Source organism: Phoenix dactylifera, chromosome 12 (genome assembly GCF_051530095.1).
Source record: "Phoenix dactylifera cultivar Ajwa chromosome 12, Ajwa_hap1_PhDact_Kaust_v1.1, whole genome shotgun sequence".
Classification (NCBI taxonomy): domain Eukaryota; kingdom Viridiplantae; phylum Streptophyta; class Magnoliopsida; order Arecales; family Arecaceae; genus Phoenix; species Phoenix dactylifera.
The window spans coordinates 27,719,332-27,737,575 of record NC_143201.1 but is presented as its reverse complement, the minus strand read 5'-3'; the positions used below and the strand labels follow the sequence as shown (position 1 = coordinate 27,737,575).

At 38.7% G+C, this 18,244-nt stretch overlaps 1 protein-coding gene across 3 annotated transcripts; it reads left to right on the top strand.

Moving 5' to 3' along the window:
• Positions 1-2,117: 2,117 nt before the first annotated feature.
• Positions 2,118-16,530, top strand: LOC103710246 (putative serine/threonine-protein kinase At1g54610). 3 transcript variants are annotated; one of them, XM_008795903.5, is made up of 8 exons: positions 2,118-2,983; positions 8,128-8,412; positions 8,709-9,026; positions 9,313-9,540; positions 12,264-12,364; positions 13,347-13,461; positions 14,663-15,094; positions 16,027-16,530. In XM_008795903.5, the coding sequence occupies exons 1-8, from the start codon at positions 2,528-2,530 to the stop codon at positions 16,300-16,302; spliced, it is 2,211 nt and encodes a 736-aa protein (XP_008794125.2). In that variant the 5' UTR covers positions 2,118-2,527; the 3' UTR covers positions 16,303-16,530. The 3 variants fall into 3 exon arrangements, with proteins under 3 accessions (XP_008794125.2, XP_038986293.1, XP_008794126.2); XM_008795904.5 differs by having other exon boundaries at positions 2,153-2,983; positions 16,030-16,530; XM_039130365.2 differs by lacking the exon at positions 8,709-9,026 and having other exon boundaries at positions 2,140-2,983.
• The last annotated feature ends 1,714 nt before the right edge of the window (positions 16,531-18,244 follow it).

Sequence of the window (18,244 nt, the reverse complement as noted above, 5' to 3'; positions counted from 1 at the left end):
GTGCTTGAGGCGAGGTTTTTTGGGCGGAAGGGAGAAGCCGGCGGGTGTTTTGGAGGGGAAGAGCGGGGTGGGGGGGGGTTTGGGGGGTGTAGAGAGCAATTTAGGTGAGGGGGTGGGAAGGGTGGGGGGTAATTTAGGAATTTTTAATTTTTTAGGGGTGTCCTTAGCAAATGGGGGGGGGGGGGGGTGTAGAGAGTATTTAATTTTTTTTTAATTTTTGGGGGGTGTCCTGAGCAATAGGGGGGGTGTATATAGAACCACCCGAATCTACACTGACCGCATGAAAGGTTGAAGTAATTGATGCCATAAAAAGTTACTCGAATTTCTTTGATGCCACTAGATCAATATGAATATAATAAATATATTCTAATAAAAAACAAGATACGGAGAATATTTAATAAATTTACTTCTCATCAAAAAGTAGTGGTACAAATCTCATCAACTCACTAGTCCCATTGGAATTCTGTTGTGGGATTACCATATGGATCTTTGGATAACGTCTACTATTCCATTTCCATCGCCATACATGATCTAAATCAGAAATACATCTTGTGTTGCCTCGATCAGTACCATCCAAACCAATTAAGATAAGACGTGTCTTACAAAGAAGAATTCGATGAGTAGGGACTGAAAAATTAGCAGCAGGATGGGAATAGACTTGCTTACTATTAGGACTCGTTTGATTTGGAGGAAGATTTTTTTTTTTGCTAAAATATTTTTTTTTAAAAGCTAATATTTACGTACATAATACTTAAAAAATAATTTTTATATATCTAGTTAGTCGATGGCATATTATAGAATAGGCCTATTAACGAGCCGAGCCAAACTCGGGCTCGGTACCGAACTCTGTATTAGGCTCGAGCTCGGGCTTGAACTCGTAAAGCTCGTTTCAGTTACAAGCTCAAGCCCGAGCACGAGCCTCCAGTTACAAGCTCCAGCCCGAGCACGAGCTCGGGCTCGATAACAAAGATCCAGCATTACCAAGGCCTGAACCACACTGCCATCCCTGTAGAAGGCCGAGATTAGAATGTTGAAGATAATGTCGCTCGGGGTATTCATTTCCCTCATCAAGCTCCTTGCCCTCCCCAACTTCCTATTTGCGGCAGAGGGCATGGATCAAAGTGTTGTAGATCACCAGGTTTGGCATCAAGCTGCTGTCTTTCATGAGTTTCAAGAGCTTAAACGCCTCGGCGATCCGATTCGTGCGGCAGAGGCCCTTCATCAGGATGCCGAAGGTCCGCTCGTCGTCGTGGACGCCGAAAGTCGCCATTTTTCGGCGGAAGAAGTCGCGGGCGAGGTCGATGTCGTGCTGGACGAGGAAGGTGGCGCGGGGTTTGCCGGTGCGGGAGAGGGCACGGATGAGGGAGACGAGGGTGGTGTCGTCAGGAGGGGAGGGAAGGGTGGAGAGGAGGCAGAGGGCGGCAACAGGGTGATCGGAGGAGGGCAGGGGAGGCAGCGGGGAAGGAGGGGATGCGGGCGGCCCATCGGAAGATGTGGAGGGCGGCAGAGGGGGTCTTCTATTGGAGGATGAGACCGACGAGGTCTTCTTCGGGGGTGGGAGTTGGGGCTGTGGTTGGAGTGGGAGAAGAGGAGGAGGAGGAGAAGGATTTAGAGGGGAGGAAGGCTGGGAAGAGACGGCGGATATGGGCTGGGGCTCGGGAGAGGAAAGGAGCGCGAGGGGAGGGGAGACTCAAAAACGGGCCAAAAATGAACTCGAGCTTGAATTTAAACGAGTTTCATTTTAGGCTCGGGCTCAAGCTCGTTTGACTAACGAGCCGAGCTTTTACTGGGCTGAGTATGAGTTGAGCCCGAGCAACTCGGCTCGTTAACATGCCTATTGCAGAATGACTAATATTTGTTTTAGCATCTATTTTTTTTAAAAAAATTATGTAAAATATTTATCATACTATTAATAAAAAAAATATTTTATTTCATTCGATCTAAAGTGTATTGTTAGATTTTTTTTTAAATTTTTAATCAGTAAAAACTAAGTTTTTTCATATTCTATATATTTTTTATAAAATATAAAAAAATTATTTTTATTTTTTATTTTGAAAAATTTTAAACACCAGTATTTCTTAATTTCTCGTTGACTTGTTTTTTGCCTTCCCTCCTTCGCCCGAAACAAACGAGTCCTTTGTAATTACTTAGAGCTCCGCTCCCGGGAGGAAATAGAACGGAAAGTTAAATATTCTCTGCCGGAAATTTCGTTTGGGCTGCCCTAATAGCTGAGGTAACAGATCCTATTTAAGTAATCCAAAGAGGAGAAAGCAAGAAGACGAAAAAACCCTAGAAAAAAAAAGCTTCTAGGTGTTCCCTATCTCGCTTCTCGCGCCCTTGGTGATTCGATCTCCTTGCGTCTCGATCAAAAGCCGCGGGTTTGGCTTCACTCTCCGCCGCGAATCGGATGGACGCGGCGGAGGAGGAGGCGGTGGCGTGGGCGCCGATCGGGGGACGGCTGGAGGCGTTTTTCTGTAAATAAGCCGGGGGCTCGTGTTATTCCCCCTCTCTCTCCCCCGTGGAAGCAATGGGCTGCGCCTGTGGCAAGCCCTCCGCGATCGAGGACAGCAGGGAGAGCCCGAGGGAGAGGCCGCCAGCGCCGCATTCGGTGTCGGGGACGGTGCAGGCGGTGGCGCCGGCCAAGCTCTCGTCTTCCGTGGAGCGCGCGGCCTCCGCGGCGGTGACGGTGTCTTCTTTGAGTCGCGAGGAGGTGGTGTCCGTTAGGGGAGATGGGGGCGCGGTGTTGGTGGCGGAGAAGAAGCACATGAGTGGTCCGATTAGGGCTAATGGACAGGATGCTGAGAGGAGGAGGGAGAGGCAGGTTTATTCCAACCATCCTATGAGGGTGGCTAGCGGTGTTCCGAAGGCTATGGAAGGGGAGCAGGTGGCGGCTGGGTGGCCGCCCTGGCTTGCAGCTGTGGCCGGAGAGGCCATTCGGGGTTGGGTGCCTCGTCGTGCGGATTCGTTTGAAAAACTTGACAAAGTGAGTTCTTTTCTATCCGCTTGGCTGTTCATTGGAGGTACTCTTTATCTTCCGTTAACAAACAAATAAAACTTTATGAAAATCCTTTGCTTTTTAATTAATTTTCTTGATAAAGGAATTATAAGTACAGAGGCTGTCACTTGATAATTTATAGCCAAATTCAGACTTTCTTGGGTTAACATCCCATATTGCCCTTGTATTCACAAGAATTTACCAGCGGGTTGTCATAACTCATAAACCACTCTATTTGAACAGACAGTGCCTTTGAGTTAGTAATCAATTATTGGGAATGCTTGATATGCTGCATAGCATGTTGTTTGATAATTCATGAGGTAGGTGGCTGAATGCCTCTTTGTTCTGCTGTATGGTGGGTCTCTCCAATTTTGTTTTCAAAAGAGCACTTTTCAGGGTTTGTAAGGAGTGATCGTGTTTGTTGGGTTCTTCAAGATGGGACAGGGATTGTATTTAGGAGAACATGGCCTGTTATTATGTTGAAATAAGTTGATGATCCCACTTCAGAAGGAAATCTCTCTTTGTTTTTGAAGTGCAGTGATGTCTGGGAGTCTTAAGGCATTGCCTACTTCATTTGGATATTTGTGCCAGTTGAATAATTTTTGCTGTCACAACTGACGAAGAGACTGCGATAGGTTGTGGAGGGACTTATCTAGCAGAATGGGCGTGAAGACTAGTAGTGGCATTAGTACAAATGTTTTTTTTGTCAAAAGGGGCAATTTGTATTATATGGAGGAGGTTAGTTATGTACTTTTAGGTGGAGAGTGTAGTTGGTTCTTTAATGTGGAAGTAAGAATTTCAGAGGAGTTTGTGCTTCGGATTTAATATCATTGATAGAAAAATACCATCTTCATCTCCAATGTTCTTTGTTTATACAGCAATCATTAGTAGATTTTTTTTTCAAGGCGTGGCAACTTATTGCACACTCATCGCTAGGGTGTGAAGCCCTTTTAAGCAGATTACTTTATTTGAGCTTGTGGATATTGCCGTCTACTATTACTAGTATTTTCCTTAGACTATAGTTTTGTTGGTGTTTTCTTATTTTCTTTGAGAATGCAAGCTTTTGTTGAGTTGTTAGATTTATGTACTAATTTGCAACATCTTTCGGCTGAATTGCCATATCCACTATCAGTTTCTTCTCCTTTTCCTTTTCTTCTTCCTTTTTTTCGCTTCAGGTGTGGGCTAACGAGGATGATTGGTGGCACTGGAGGAAAGTGAAGCAATTTGAATTCTAGGCCTGGGGTGGCTGGGGATTGTTCACTTTTGTCAATAGTAGAGGAAGTCCTTGATGTGTGCTGTTTTTGTACTTGTGGAAATTTAGGGTAGGTCATATGGCTTCTTGGAATTTGACAAGTTTTGTTTAAAATCATAATTGCTTCTATATATCTTTGATGGAAAATACAAGGGTGCCGCTTCAAGATTCAGGAGAAGTGAGTGTTCTTAGAAGCTACTTTACTCCTATTTTATTAGAGGTAGGGAATGGAAGTCTCAAGTTATTTGGGATAAGTCAGGGTTCCATCCAAGTTTGAGAGAAGGCATTTTGGGAATTCCATGTCTGAAGGATGGAAAAATTAGCGGGTTGATGCGGACACTAATATGCAACTAGTAATTTTTTGTACACGTGCATGTATGCAGAGTTTTTTTTTTTATTATTGTTTTGATTTTTAAGGAAGTTTGATGCAGATCACATGAGGTTGGTTTATGTGAGCATGGAATCCTAGGTGATTGGAGAGATTGTAATGTTATTACTGATAATACAACAAAATTCTTAACTTTGGAATAGGAGACAACCAAGACCGCAGGAATTGATTCAGTGAGAGAAGCTCAAAGTATAAAGTCAAATTGGAATTGGAAACATGTTAATTTTGGATTTGAATGTATAGATATCAGCAAGGTGGTGGACTAGAAAATTCTCAAATAGGGAAAGGGATATCTTGAGGTGATTAGTCAAATATAGATATGTTTTTTGAAGTATAATGTTTTGTGGGGCTAGTGTGAGATGGTTAATATGCTGCTGAATAAGTTTTAGGGTTTCAGTTCATGATTTAAAAAAAAAACAACATGATTAGTGTTGATATTATGCATGGGATTTGGTGATTGGATTGATGGGTGAGCAAAGGAAAGGGAATATGCAGACATTTCAGTGGTATAATAGTCATTTATGATAAATATCAATGTATCGACAAGTTTCTGTTTCGAGTGATTGAGAGAGTTTGTAAAGCGAGCCTGCTTTTTTTTTTTGGCTGTGTTTTGTTAACTTTAAAAGTCGGAGAGGCAAAGTAGGAGAATTTTGTTGGGTAGGAAGTGCTGTTTTTATTGTTATATGCTCTACTTTTATAGGTATAAGTGCCTTATTTTATACTATTAAAAGAAGAAAAATCTATCTAACTCATGTTGCTTTGCTATATATTCACTTGGTCCAATTGAAGGAAGAAAGCCAGAACTTTTTTCTTCATTTTTTAAGTGGAATTAACATTTCATAATAGCCCAATATATCGGTTTCCTTCACCTACCATTGATCACAAAATAGTTGCTTTAGATTATGTTAGGAGGATTAGGGCTTAAACTTTTTTGAAATTTGAATGCAGGTGGTGAAATTATGTAATCTAGAGGGAAAATGATAACATGGTGAATAGTGGATCAAACGTAACATTTTGCAACAAATATAGTGAGAACTGAGAATTGTAGTATGAATTGAGAAAAAGGAGGTTAAACAGTGGCTTGATAGCCTCTTTGAAGGAATTGACAAGACTATCCAGGAGGAAAGAATTTTAACTGGGATATTGCCTCACAAGGGAATATGAATGGTTGCTTAGAAGGCGTGGCTCACAGGTAGAGATCTAGATAGACCTGACTATATTTAACTATATGTTGTGAGTGGAAGGAGAAGATTAAAGCCCTATATAAGTGATTGAGGTTGATGGAAAGAGGTGCACTAAATGATTGTTCTATTCCATACCTCGCCTTTTTGGAGATACAAAGGGGATGCAAAACCCCTTTGTAGACAACATGGAGGTCCTTGAAGGTCTCTTTGGGCCATGTAAAGACCTATGATACCATGATTCCGTCGATCTTTCTTTTTATACTGTGGTCAAGCTGTTTAATATAGACATACAGTTGATGGTAGGAGCATCTAACTATAGGGGTTTAAGCAACCACAGGATATGTTTTGTGGTTGCAGGTGACTTTCAGCATTATCCCTGATATGCACCTGTATGGATGAAAACAGAGTGGAGGATTGTGTTGAGTTGTTGGGGATTGAGGTTGTGAAACTGTCAATTTTTTTCTCAGGCCTTTGATTGAGATTGGGTAAATCCGAGGCCCTTTAACGTAATACTGGAAACACATGGAGGCAGTTAGTTGGAAGATGTGGATTTGTTTCCTATTGGGGTAGGATATTCTTGCTGTTCTCCATGTGAACCAACTGAGGGTATTTAAGGCCTTGGAGGCCAAACTTGGAAACATTTAAACTTATAGATGGAGCTTCCATGCCAACAAAATGGATCTGTTGTTAGGGTTAGAATCAAAGGAGTTTCGTGTGAGGCTTTGTGTGAACTGTAGTCAGCGCTTTCATTTATTTGGTTATGAAAGAAGATATTTTGTTAAAAAAGCAATGGTAGACAGATATGCTAACGGAAAAATGGTTGGGATGATGCAGCTTCTAAGATGCACTTCAAGAAATTGGAAGAATATCTTTAGTTAGTGCAAGAGTTTTAAGATAGGTCTCTTGTTTAACATGGATATAATACTGAAGTGAGATTTCTAGATAGATTTGTGGTGCAGGTAGATAAGATGGAAGGATATCTTTTGTTTGTGCAAGAGTTTTAAGATAGGTCTCATGTCCAGCATAGATATAATAATGAAGTGAGATTTCTACATAGATTTGTGGTGCAGAAAGATAAGTTTTGCTCCATGCCCCTTATATAAATAGAGAAGTTAAAAAACTTCATTTTATGCTTGCTCATGTCATGTTAAACTTCTTGGTGATGTCATAATGTCCAAGTGCTTGGAAGATAGGTTTCATTCCAAGTTTATTATGCCTCCCCCACCCCCCCCACCCCCCTCTCTTCCCTCTTTCCTTTGTGAGTGTCAGGATGGGACAAGGTGCAAATGGACCGACAAGGGTTGGGACATCCACTAAAATGGCCAAATGAGGGACTAGAGTTGATGGAAACATTTTTAATCTCTTGTAGGACAGTGTAGTGGTTCATGTATTTGTACACTTTTGACTCCATATGTTCCTTTTAAGCTGAACCAGTGGATTCGAATACTTGAATGCAGAAATCATGGAGCATCATCTTAAGTTCAGAAAGAATTGATTTTCAAGCTTGTAGACTTAGATGTTCACAATGACAGCAAATGTCTGGTTTTCGGAGGTTACTTCATTAACAGAAGTATGATTTTCTTACTGTAATAGTTATTTTAAAGGCTGATGATGTTTGGACATTGGGATCTAATTCTTCTTTTTAAAATGACTGATGGTATTCTGACATAAATAAGAAAACTTCCATCCATAATCTCTATGAGGTTCCTTTATCAAAGTTAACCATCTCTTGACATGTCTAGTAATGTTTATGCAATTGAAAAGGACTATAGCAAAACCTTGAGGTATTCTGAACTGCCAAATTAGAAATTTAGCGCATATTGATAATGATAATCTAAACTGAGTTGTTTGTGGAGTTACTCAAATGCTTGACATCTTCTTCAACAGATAACGGCCAGTGTACTTCGTTGTCATTGAGTATGATGTATAATACAATCCTCATGCTTGCTTTTTGATTATAGACTGTCAGTGCAGGATGTTTATGTTCCTAGTTTCAGGAGGCCTGGAATCATTTCTTTTCTTTTTTGTATAATTGAAGAATTTGTTACAGAGAAGGAGGTGTTTTGACCATAAAATGATGAACTAGCTTGTACTCATGCTTTGGTGGATGCAAAATTTTGCTTATTGCGAATATTTTTCAGAAACTCTTTGCTGATCAGTGCTTTAAATTGCATCTTGGTGGTGCGGTACTCTTCTTTCAATAAAAACAAGTATATTAAGACTCTTCCCACTTTTTTTATCTGTCTTATAAAATTTGCTGTTACAATTTTAAAGAATATTTGTCTTGTAATGGCATCTTATTATGCAGATTGGCCAAGGAACTTATAGTAATGTTTATAGAGCTCGTGATCTTGATAATGACAAAATTGTCGCTTTGAAAAAAGTGCGGTTTGATAACCTGGAGCCCGAAAGTGTAAAGTTTATGGCTAGAGAGATTCTCATTTTGCGCAGGCTTGACCATCCAAATATAATAAAGTTGGAAGGCTTGGTAACATCACGGATGTCTTGCAGTTTATACCTTGTTTTTGAATATATGGAACACGATCTTGCTGGGCTCGCTTCCTTCCCTGGACTCAAGTTCACTGAACCCCAGGTACCTAGGATGGCTAAAATCTTTATTTTTTACAAAAACTGCAGCCGATATCTATTTGCCCCTCCTCTTGTTACCATCTCTAAATGGGAAAAAAATATTTACTTCCCTGATACAGCTTGACTATGGTATACATATAATTTTCTTCCACATTTGAATAAGATTATGGAAGAAGAGCATTTATAGTGCTGTCTTATGGTTGCAAGAATGCTCTAGCCTTTTAGTAAGGAATTATATGCATTTACTAACATTTTGAAGCATAATCATGTAGATTATAACATTTTAGTTTCATTTTACAGATTAAATGTTACATGCAACAGCTGCTACGTGGACTTGATCATTGTCATAGTCGTGGGGTTCTGCATCGGGACATTAAGGGTTCCAATCTCTTAATTGACAATAATGGCATCTTAAAAATTGCAGATTTTGGTTTGGCAAGCTTCTTTGATCCTGATCAGCGACACCCATTGACAAGCCGTGTAGTTACTCTGTGGTATAGACCCCCAGAGCTCTTACTTGGGTCCAATAGTTATGGGGTTGCTGTGGATTTGTGGAGCACTGGTTGCATTCTTGCTGAATTATATGCAGGCAAGCCTATAATGCCGGGAAGAACGGAGGCACGCTCCTTTCTTTATTATAGTGAAATGTTATATCACCTAAAGTACATCTAAAAGTCTAGTAGTCATTAGAAATGCATACTTCGAAGGTCTAGCTCATATATTCACCTTATCTTTTCTAGTTATAAGTCAATGAGACATATCTATTTATCCATCCCTGATAAGTATTTTCATTTTTTATCATCATTTTTATGATAGTTTGCAGATAGTTTATTTGAGCTTTCTTTTAGAATTATGATGACTTTAACTTAACAGTAAGTTAACTGTTTTTTATATGTTTCTATAGGTGGAGCAGTTACACAAAATATTCAAGCTTTGTGGTTCACCTTCTGATGAATATTGGAGGAAATCTAAATTGCCTCATGCCACCATTTTCAAACCACAACAACCCTACAGGCGATGTGTTGCTGAAACATTTAAAGATTTCCCTGCATCAGCTTTAGCATTAATGGATGTCCTTCTTTCAATAGATCCAGCAGATCGTGGAACTTCTGATTCTGCCCTTAAGAGTGAGGTGTGTAGATCTTTTTCCATTTGGAGATCATCAAATTGTGGTTTTACCGTATATCAAACATTTTGTTCTTAATTACATTATATGAGTCTGTCTTGTTGATCCTTTTTTGGTATTGATCCAAAAATTCACATGTTTGCTGTAATCTTATTTGGTTATTCTACCATTAGGATTATAAGGATCCTTTAATTTTACTATTTTGCAACATTTGTTGCTTTTCAAGTATCATTTATAATTATTTTCCTCTCCTTTAGCTCACTAGTATTTAAAGCTTGTAAAAGATAGTTTCCTGTGATTTTTTTGCAATCTAGCTCTCATCTGATTGGAGTTCTTGCAGTATCCTAGGAGCATGCCATGCAATTTCTCCTTTTAAACATTTGTTCCTATTTTTTTTGCTTATTATCCTATTCCTTTACTGAACTTCGTCTCAACAATTAAGATTGTTTCCTTCCAGATCCTTGCAGCATTTAGCTGAGTACATGTAGGACTTTAGCTCCACCATATACCCTTGCATAACCAATATGCCTTGTCTTAGGTATCTAAGTTCACATTTATAATTTGTCTTTCACCTTTCATTTCCTCCTACAAAAGTTCACAAGGTATTTATAACTTGTTGGATGAAATGGGCTGGTGGGAGCATTAATGCATGATGTTTTATGAAAATATTTGAGAGAGTTTACAGTAAATTGAAACTTGTTATAATTGATGACAATTATGTCTTCGTATATGGACTATTCTTGGGATTGTCTTAAACGATGTCAAGTGTAAGTCGATGCTTAAGAATTGAAAAGGATGAGAGAAGTATTGTTTTGTTTTGCATTTTCAATATTACTAATTTTCTTTCTCAAGATCAAGAAATGCGGAACTAGCTTGTACCGAACCTGTCTGGTCTGGTTCAGCGTTGAAAAATAGTATCGGCCCGTACTGGCCGGTACCGGCTAGGAACCGGTCGGTTCGCACCGGTTCCAATTTTTTTTGGGCTTTTGGATGTGTGAAACAGGCCGAACCAGTGGTATTGGTTCGGTATCGGGCCGAACCGGTCCGGTGGTCGACTGGTATGCCTACCGGTACCGGTTCGGCGATCCTTGCTCAAGATATTTGTTAAGATATTACCATATCATGCAAAATTCTAAGTTTTAAGTGCACAAGCTTGTGGTTGAATCTAAAGACTAGATCAACTACCTGTCCTAATATTGAAGAGAGAACTCATCTTTCAGAACAATCTTTACCAGGGGAATGCATTCCATTTACCATGTCCTAATTTTACTGTAGTCTGACTTATTCTCCATAATGTAAACCTTGCATTGAAACCTGTCCGATTATTCAATATTATATCATATGTAAATAGCAGATTCTGCATGTAAGATGAGCACGCTCATCAGAATTCAGTAAATAAATTCAAACTGTTCCTTTATTTCATAATTCTGTGAATTCTCAGATTAAGACTTGTTGCTATGCAATTGAAGGTGGGTTTCTAAGGAAAGGTTTAAAGGAATTGTTTATCTGCTAGTAACGAGGAATAGTCTTTCATCAAGGGAATGGCTTTTTCCAACTAATTTTTTTGTCCTACATGTTTCTAACATCATGCTATCTATTTTATTCAGCTACTCATGTATTCAATTCGAGAAGCTTATATTGTCCTTTTCCACCTAGAGTTGTCGAACAACAAAATTGTCAAACACACTGAATTGCGAAACCAAATATGTGCACATCCTATGCTTGGTCCTTGAGTACTTCTCTTGTATTCTCTTCCTGTTTGGGTTTCCTTACGTTCAAGGATTGGGTTTAAGATTGCAATCAGAAGAAGAAATTATGCTTCTTTGTTCTAAGACTGATCTCTACTTTTTCCTTCTGTCATGATGCCAGTCTACGATTTAGAAGAAAAAAAAGCTTCTGAGTGACTTTCTTTGGAGAGTTTCGATCATTAAGGCAGATACCGAATTTTTATGTGCAAGATGTTGTCAAACTTCTAAAGATGGTGCATTGAAAATAACTTGCTTAAAAACACTCATCTCAGCCTTGCTTTTTAAGTGGCTTTGGAGATAGTGGCAATGGAACATGATTACCTGTGGTACATCATTTTGCGTTTTAAGATATGTCAACAGGGGTTAGTCTGTGGTGTTGCAAGTTTCCTTGTTATTATATGGTGACCATTTCTAGTTCAGAACAATTCAATGAAGGAATGCACTTTAGAAGCAAGATGGCAAGATGTTTTTCTGGAAGGAATTGAAGCTAAGAGGAGACAATTAGTCAAACACATCGTGTTTCTAGACTTACGAATTAGCTTCTCTCTTTTCATGCTGAAAGAGACCAGTCTGCGGTGCTGCAGCTGTCAGGATGATGCCATACAGATAGATGCCATTTCCCAAATTGCATACTAAGCTGCAGCGCATGCCAAATGCTTTTGTACTTTTCAAGAATGAATCCTTGTCTTTATCGCTAACCCTGTCCATCATCATGTAATTGGAGGAGTTGCTTCAATTTTTTGAGTTCCTGCAATTTTCTTTCCTTGTATGTTGTTTATACATACATTGTTATGTTAAGTGCAATGTGCTCTGTTTATTTCCTTTCTACCATGCTGGTATTAATTTGTAAGAGGGATATCCATACATAAAATATTACTTATTGGATCAGTTAATTGTTTTTAAATTCTTGTATTATGGGCAGTTTGTTTTGTGCCCTTTCCTTTTGTAAATAAAATGAGCTAGTTATTCTTTATTTTGTAGTTTTTTACAACGAAACCACTTTCTTGTGATCCTTCAAGCTTGCCTAAATATCCTCCAAGCAAAGAATTTGATGCAAAACGACGGGATGAGGAAGCTCGAAGGTTTGTACCATATACCTGTATATTTTCTATTTGCATAATATGGTTGAGCTCAGAATACATGCATGGAAGGTGGTGTTTGGAGCACTATCTTCAGATTTAGGAGGTTTGTTTTGAGGGAGATTTTTTTTTCCTTTTTACAAGCCCTGGTAAAGTTGGAGGAGAGGTGTCATAAACCCAAGTCTATTCTAATGTTATAACATGTTATATTTTGGGGAGTTTGGAGTGTTTGTGTGGAATCATTGAATTTTTTCAATTCTGTGTTATAAGTAAGCCTGGTTAACCACTCCATGGGAGTTCTTTACTGTGGAGTTCTTTGGCTAAATGGGATTTAGATTTGGTAGGTCTTGAAGGATGAGACCCTTGAAAACCTCTTTCATTTTGAGTTTGTTTGTGCTTTTGCTTCTTTTTTTTTTTCAATATATATATACTCATGCATGCATTCACAACATTCATGCATTTTGTTGGAATATTTCTTACATTGTGAGAATAAAGGTATATTTATTCTATCATTGTCAGCAAGCAGTCTTAAACTTAAGTTTTAAGTTTTCACATAATTTCAGATCAATTTTTGTCATCTTAAAGATATTATGATGAAATTAAGAACATATAACTTGGTATTTATGTGGATTCAACATTAGTTAATTTTTCCTACCAAGAATGACTCAGATTGCTTATTTACTAACACCTGCCAAGTACTTGAGACATCATTTTATTCCTTCTTTGAAGCATTGCATTATGTGTACTCTGATGTAGCCTTTCAGCAAAGTGATTGGTTAGTCTGAACCAGAGACAGATTTTAGTAGATAATATTACTTGGATTGTTCCCTCCTAAGCATAATTCAAAAGTTGTTTGGGTGTCCAATAGAAGCTTAGGGCTAGCTCTGTAGAATATGTACTTTTAAAGTATTTCTCATTTGGTGTTAGCTTACAGCCTTGTCCTACTAAAGTTGTAATACTGAGACTACCTAATTTTGATTATCAGGCAAGGGGCTGCAGGAGGCAAGGTGCATAGACTTGACCTTGAAAAGAGAGGACTAAGAGAGTCTAGAGTAATTCCTGCACCTGATGCCAATGCTGAGTTAGCCTCATCATTGCAGGTAACTCTCTCTCTCTCTCTCTCTCTCTCTCTCTCTTTTCCACACATAACACACACAAGCACGCCTGCTCATTATCATTAAAGTTTCTTTAGTTTATTATGTACTATACCTTTGCTTTGCAAGTCCCTTGGCCTGCTAACTTCATTTTCTTCCCTCCTGTATCTTTCCTTTATTTTAATGCTTTACTGAATCAATAATTATGGAAACTTTGACCTTTTTTCTGTCTAGTTACATTGTTCTAATCAAGAGAGAGGAGTTGACATAAGTGAATAAAACTGCTCAATCGTCATGAGCTGAGTACGAAATATCCTCCCCTCCCCATCCCATTCTCTTCCCGCGGTTCTTATGGGTCTTGCAGAAGACTAAAATATTTTCACCTAAAATATAAACGTGTCAAAAATATAGGCACAAGAAAGAACCTGACGATACATTCCTATAACAGTTTGTGCAATCCTTGGACCCAGCAAAGCACTGATCTTCTGAGCACTAGGATTAGATTCACATGAAGAACCTTGTTCAATAAATTCTTGGGTTGCTTTTTTCCAACACTTTCTAAAGCCTGAAATGTGGAATCGGGTTTTCTTTGCTTACTGAGACATTATTTTAGAACTTATAGTGAGAGAATAATACTAAGATATATTCAACTAGACCTCTGGATCAATCTGGTGAGTGACCAGTTGTCTGCATGTCTATCCACAATTTGTACAGAACTTCTCTCTGCCATTCTTCAAGTTTTTACATGGTACAGCGTTGGCTGATTTTTATTGATCAATAATCCATACTGCTTAAGACTTGGAAATATCCACCCTCTTTTTGCAGGTTCTGCTACAATATTCTATTTTCTTCATTTAACTCCAATTTCTTTTCCTCGTACTTTACTAATCATTCCTTGGTGAGATTTTTTTGGGGATGATTAAGATCAGGACAAATCTAATAAATTTAGACTAGACTTTCCATCAAATTATTTGATGTCCAAGATTAGATTGTTAAATTTGCTTTGCTGTTTAGATTTTTTTTGCAGCATGTGTAGCTGTGGAATTCTTTGGTTTGTTGGCATAGTATTTTTTTATACTAATCTCTCATTTTTATTTTAAAACTTATTACATTTGATCATATTCGATGGGAATTTTTTCAACTACTTGGAGAGTTTATTCTTTAATCTTGTGCATAATTTTAATATGAAAGTACATTGTTATTCCAGAAAAGGCAAGGCCAGCTCAATACCAAAAGCAGAAGTGAGAAGTTCAATCCACATCAGGAGGAAGTTGCTTCTGGATTTCCAATAGAGCCACCTCGACCAACTCATGTCCTAGAAGCAACTGAGGATTCTCAGTCTCGTTATCCTAATAGGTCATCCCATTCTGGACCTTTGGTCCATCGAAGTCAATGGTCAAAAGCTCGGAAGAATGAGGATGACATACCTAAGGCTACTGCAGTTGCTAACCTATCAGCTTTGTCTGGATTTGTGGCAGCAAGGAGGAACAGTGAAAAAATTGGTGCTCATTTAGAAGAAGTTGCCCCAACAGGCAGGTTGTCCGAATCTAGTAACGAACCCTCAGATGCAACCAGAAAGTATGCTCAAATATATCATCGGAAAGAAGATGAAAGGAACAGCAACATGGATCAATATACTGTAAGTAGTTATAACTGTCTGAACTGCTGCTACGATTTTTTCATCTATCTTAATTTGATTTGAATTCAATAGGTTATAGAAGGATGGGTGAATCTTTGTTGATATCGATGTCTTCTTAGGGTGATTGATAGGTTATCAACGTTTGGTTTGGGTGATGGGCCCCATCACTTGCTTGAGATCCAGGCAAATTGCCTGCATCAAGTAATATATTTTATTGCTTACTGTTGGTTTATTTTCTAAAGAAACATAAGTATTACCTTTACAGAGTAATAAATTGGGACATGCAAAAACAGACGTTCTATATATTAGTAACCATGGCCTGGTTGTTTCATTTTTCCTTATCGATTGAAACATGTTCCCGAGCCTGTGACCAATAAGATTTCCAAAAAGGACTCTGTACGGATGGATTGCATATGGAGAGGCAGATGTGATGAGCTGTAATATGTTAAAATAGAAGCATGAACACTTGCATTGCTGTTGCTTATGCAAGGTGCTTATTTAATGAGACGTCATGATTTTGTTGAAGTTATGTGACATTTGTTAAATACAGGTAAATTTGCTAGAGTTTGACCTTTCTGACTCCGATTGAGGTTTTTGAAAATGCGGATCTAATTTTCTCCCTACTTCATTTCTTATGATGTTACATGACCTTGATATGATATCTCATACATAGGAGCCAGGTAGGATCGTTTCTTCTTATAATGGCGCCAATGTTAATAAAAGTCAGTGGTTCGGTGCTTTCCAAGTACATAATTTATTAACTTAGCAGGTGTTAACCTCGCACATGTTGCCATCTAATCAGACAAGTGATTGTGCATGCTCTATATTTTGTGTTTTAAGACCACCTGAAGGTGCAGTATGTTATTATTTTCCTGTTTGCAATTTGTGTTCATGGGCCCTGACACAAGATTTGTTAAATATTATGTTTGCAGCAGCAGAGTTACGGACCTAAAGGAAACAAGATCCATTATTCGGGGCCGCTACCGCGCCCGTCAGGCAATATTGATCAGATGCTCAAGGATCACGACCGCCAGATCCAAGAAGTCTTCCGACGGGCTCGGCTTGACAAGTCAAAAGTTAGGAAAGTTCAGGGCAATGGTAACCAAATTGGTGCCAAGCCTAGTGATTTTGGTGCCATTCCAGTTTATCCCTCCAGCCGTGGGCCACCATTTCCAGTTTTTACTTCAAACCGTGGTGCCGTGCAGTAAAACCTGCAGAAACGACTGCTCAAGCTATAAGCTTGATGGAACATGAAGTCGAACAAGAGGACCGCTGCTGCTTTCGTTAGAATTGGGGAATTGTGGATCTCTTGGCTTTTGGGGTGGGATTGCAGTCAGGGTGATGTATAGAGATCTTTGCATTGCTTGTCTAGTATGAATCTTTGTAATGAACAAGTGATTTATTAATTGAGGTGAAACTTAGCCATCTATGTCAAATTGAACTGGGGTCTATTTTTGTAGTGTCATCGTTCTAGCTTTTCATCTCTCTTGGGTTGGTTTTGGTTGGAGGACTTCACCAACCCGATGGTTGATTGGGCATGCGCCATCTTTGATTTTCTTAGGAGCTTGAGGTATGAGAGGAAGTTCAGGGTAAATTGAGATCATTCCAATAGCTTTCTGCATTCTAAATAATTTTGTCAGATGCCCATTTTGTGCACACGGAAATATCCCTCATCCTGTAGTGTAAGGGGGGCGATTCTAATTTGCTTGAATTGATGCTAGTTATGGATGTGTTTGCACACTGAAGCGATTGCACACACTAAGTTGCAAAGCTAGTGTCAGTGGATCCAAGGTGATTTTTTTGTGCATCCATCGTTACTCGAGGCTGCAAGTAAATGGAAAGCCTCGGTCTAGACTATGTACAGGACTCAATACCATGGTTGATTTTTTTTTTGCTTTTCAAAAAGAAACAGTTAAAGCCTAGGGGGAAAATCTATGAGAAATATAGCCCCTTTCATGGTGCGATGGACAGGGAAAAGAAAAGGTCGAAATTGCGTGGTTACATGTCTTGGAGGCTATTGCATGAAGCTGGGCTCCAAGAAAACATAATATGTAATTAAAAAATGCAGTAAAAGAATAATATCGAGCACAATTTTCAGTTAGGGTTGTCAACGAGACACGCAAACCTATAACTCGATTTGAATTCCATCCGAATCCGACATGGACACTTTATGGACTAATCTATCTATAGGTAAAATGCAAGGCATGCAAGATCTATATGTTCTCTTAGGTACGATTTTGAGGTTATTGAAAAATTACTAGATCCTACTTGACCCAGGTCATCACTCGACCTGTACCTGATAATTTATCTAATATACTATATAAATTTTATGCCTATATCCCCCACATTTTTTATAAATCTTATGAGTTATACTTTGGATTTATATCATTGTTGAATAATTTTAAGGGCATGAAGAGAATTGAACTTCTTAAATAATGGTACCCCCTCAAGATGTCGACCTGGTCCTACTCGTATTCAATCAAGCTAGATCCGTAATCAATCCAAGTTGCATCCAATCTCTACCCAACTTGATCTCATACGAAACTGGTACGATCCAATTCTTAAATGGGTAAGGTATGGATTCAAATGTAAACCAGACTCCTCAACAAATCAGATCCAGTGACTCTAAAGCATTACTATTTTCAATTTTTGTCACCTTTAAATGCATCGATGTAATTACACTTTGTACTTTGTCTTCAGGCATGTCAAGTGGCGACTTTGTCTTCAGGCCCAGGCCCAGCATGTTTATAGAAAAGCTAATTCCAAGTTATTAAAAGAAGTTTTTCATTTGCATTCTTAAAAGATTTCTCAAAGAAAAAAAAAGAGATAATTTCTTTTATGACGAGTTCAAGTTTAATTATTTTATAAAATATGTAGTATATTATCTAAAGGTATAACCTAACCTATTTGGATGATAAATCCCTTGGCACGTTTTTTTTTTTTGTAAAAGCGGCTACTTATTTCATATAACTCTAACATGAGTACAATCTGCTAAATCGCGGGAAAGTAAAAGTTGTAAATAAAGATGAACGTCTTCTACAGACGTCCAAAGAAAATCTCTAGAATGCCGAGCAACAAAAGAGGCGACCCAGTCTGCAGCTCTGTTCGCCTCCCTGAACACGTCCTATCTGAACATCGCCCATCACCCGC

Excerpts from the sequence above, each read along its gene's own strand:
- LOC103710246 (XM_008795903.5), top strand. The coding sequence starts at position 2,528 with ATGGGCTGCGCCTGTGGCAAGCCCTCCGCGATCGAGGACAGCAGGGAG. Across the intron at positions 13,462-14,662 it reads AGTTAGCCTCATCATTGCAG|AAAAGGCAAGGCCAGCTCAA; the intron begins GTAACTCTCTCT and ends TTGTTATTCCAG. Across the intron at positions 15,095-16,026 it reads GCAACATGGATCAATATACT|CAGCAGAGTTACGGACCTAA; the intron begins GTAAGTAGTTAT and ends TTATGTTTGCAG.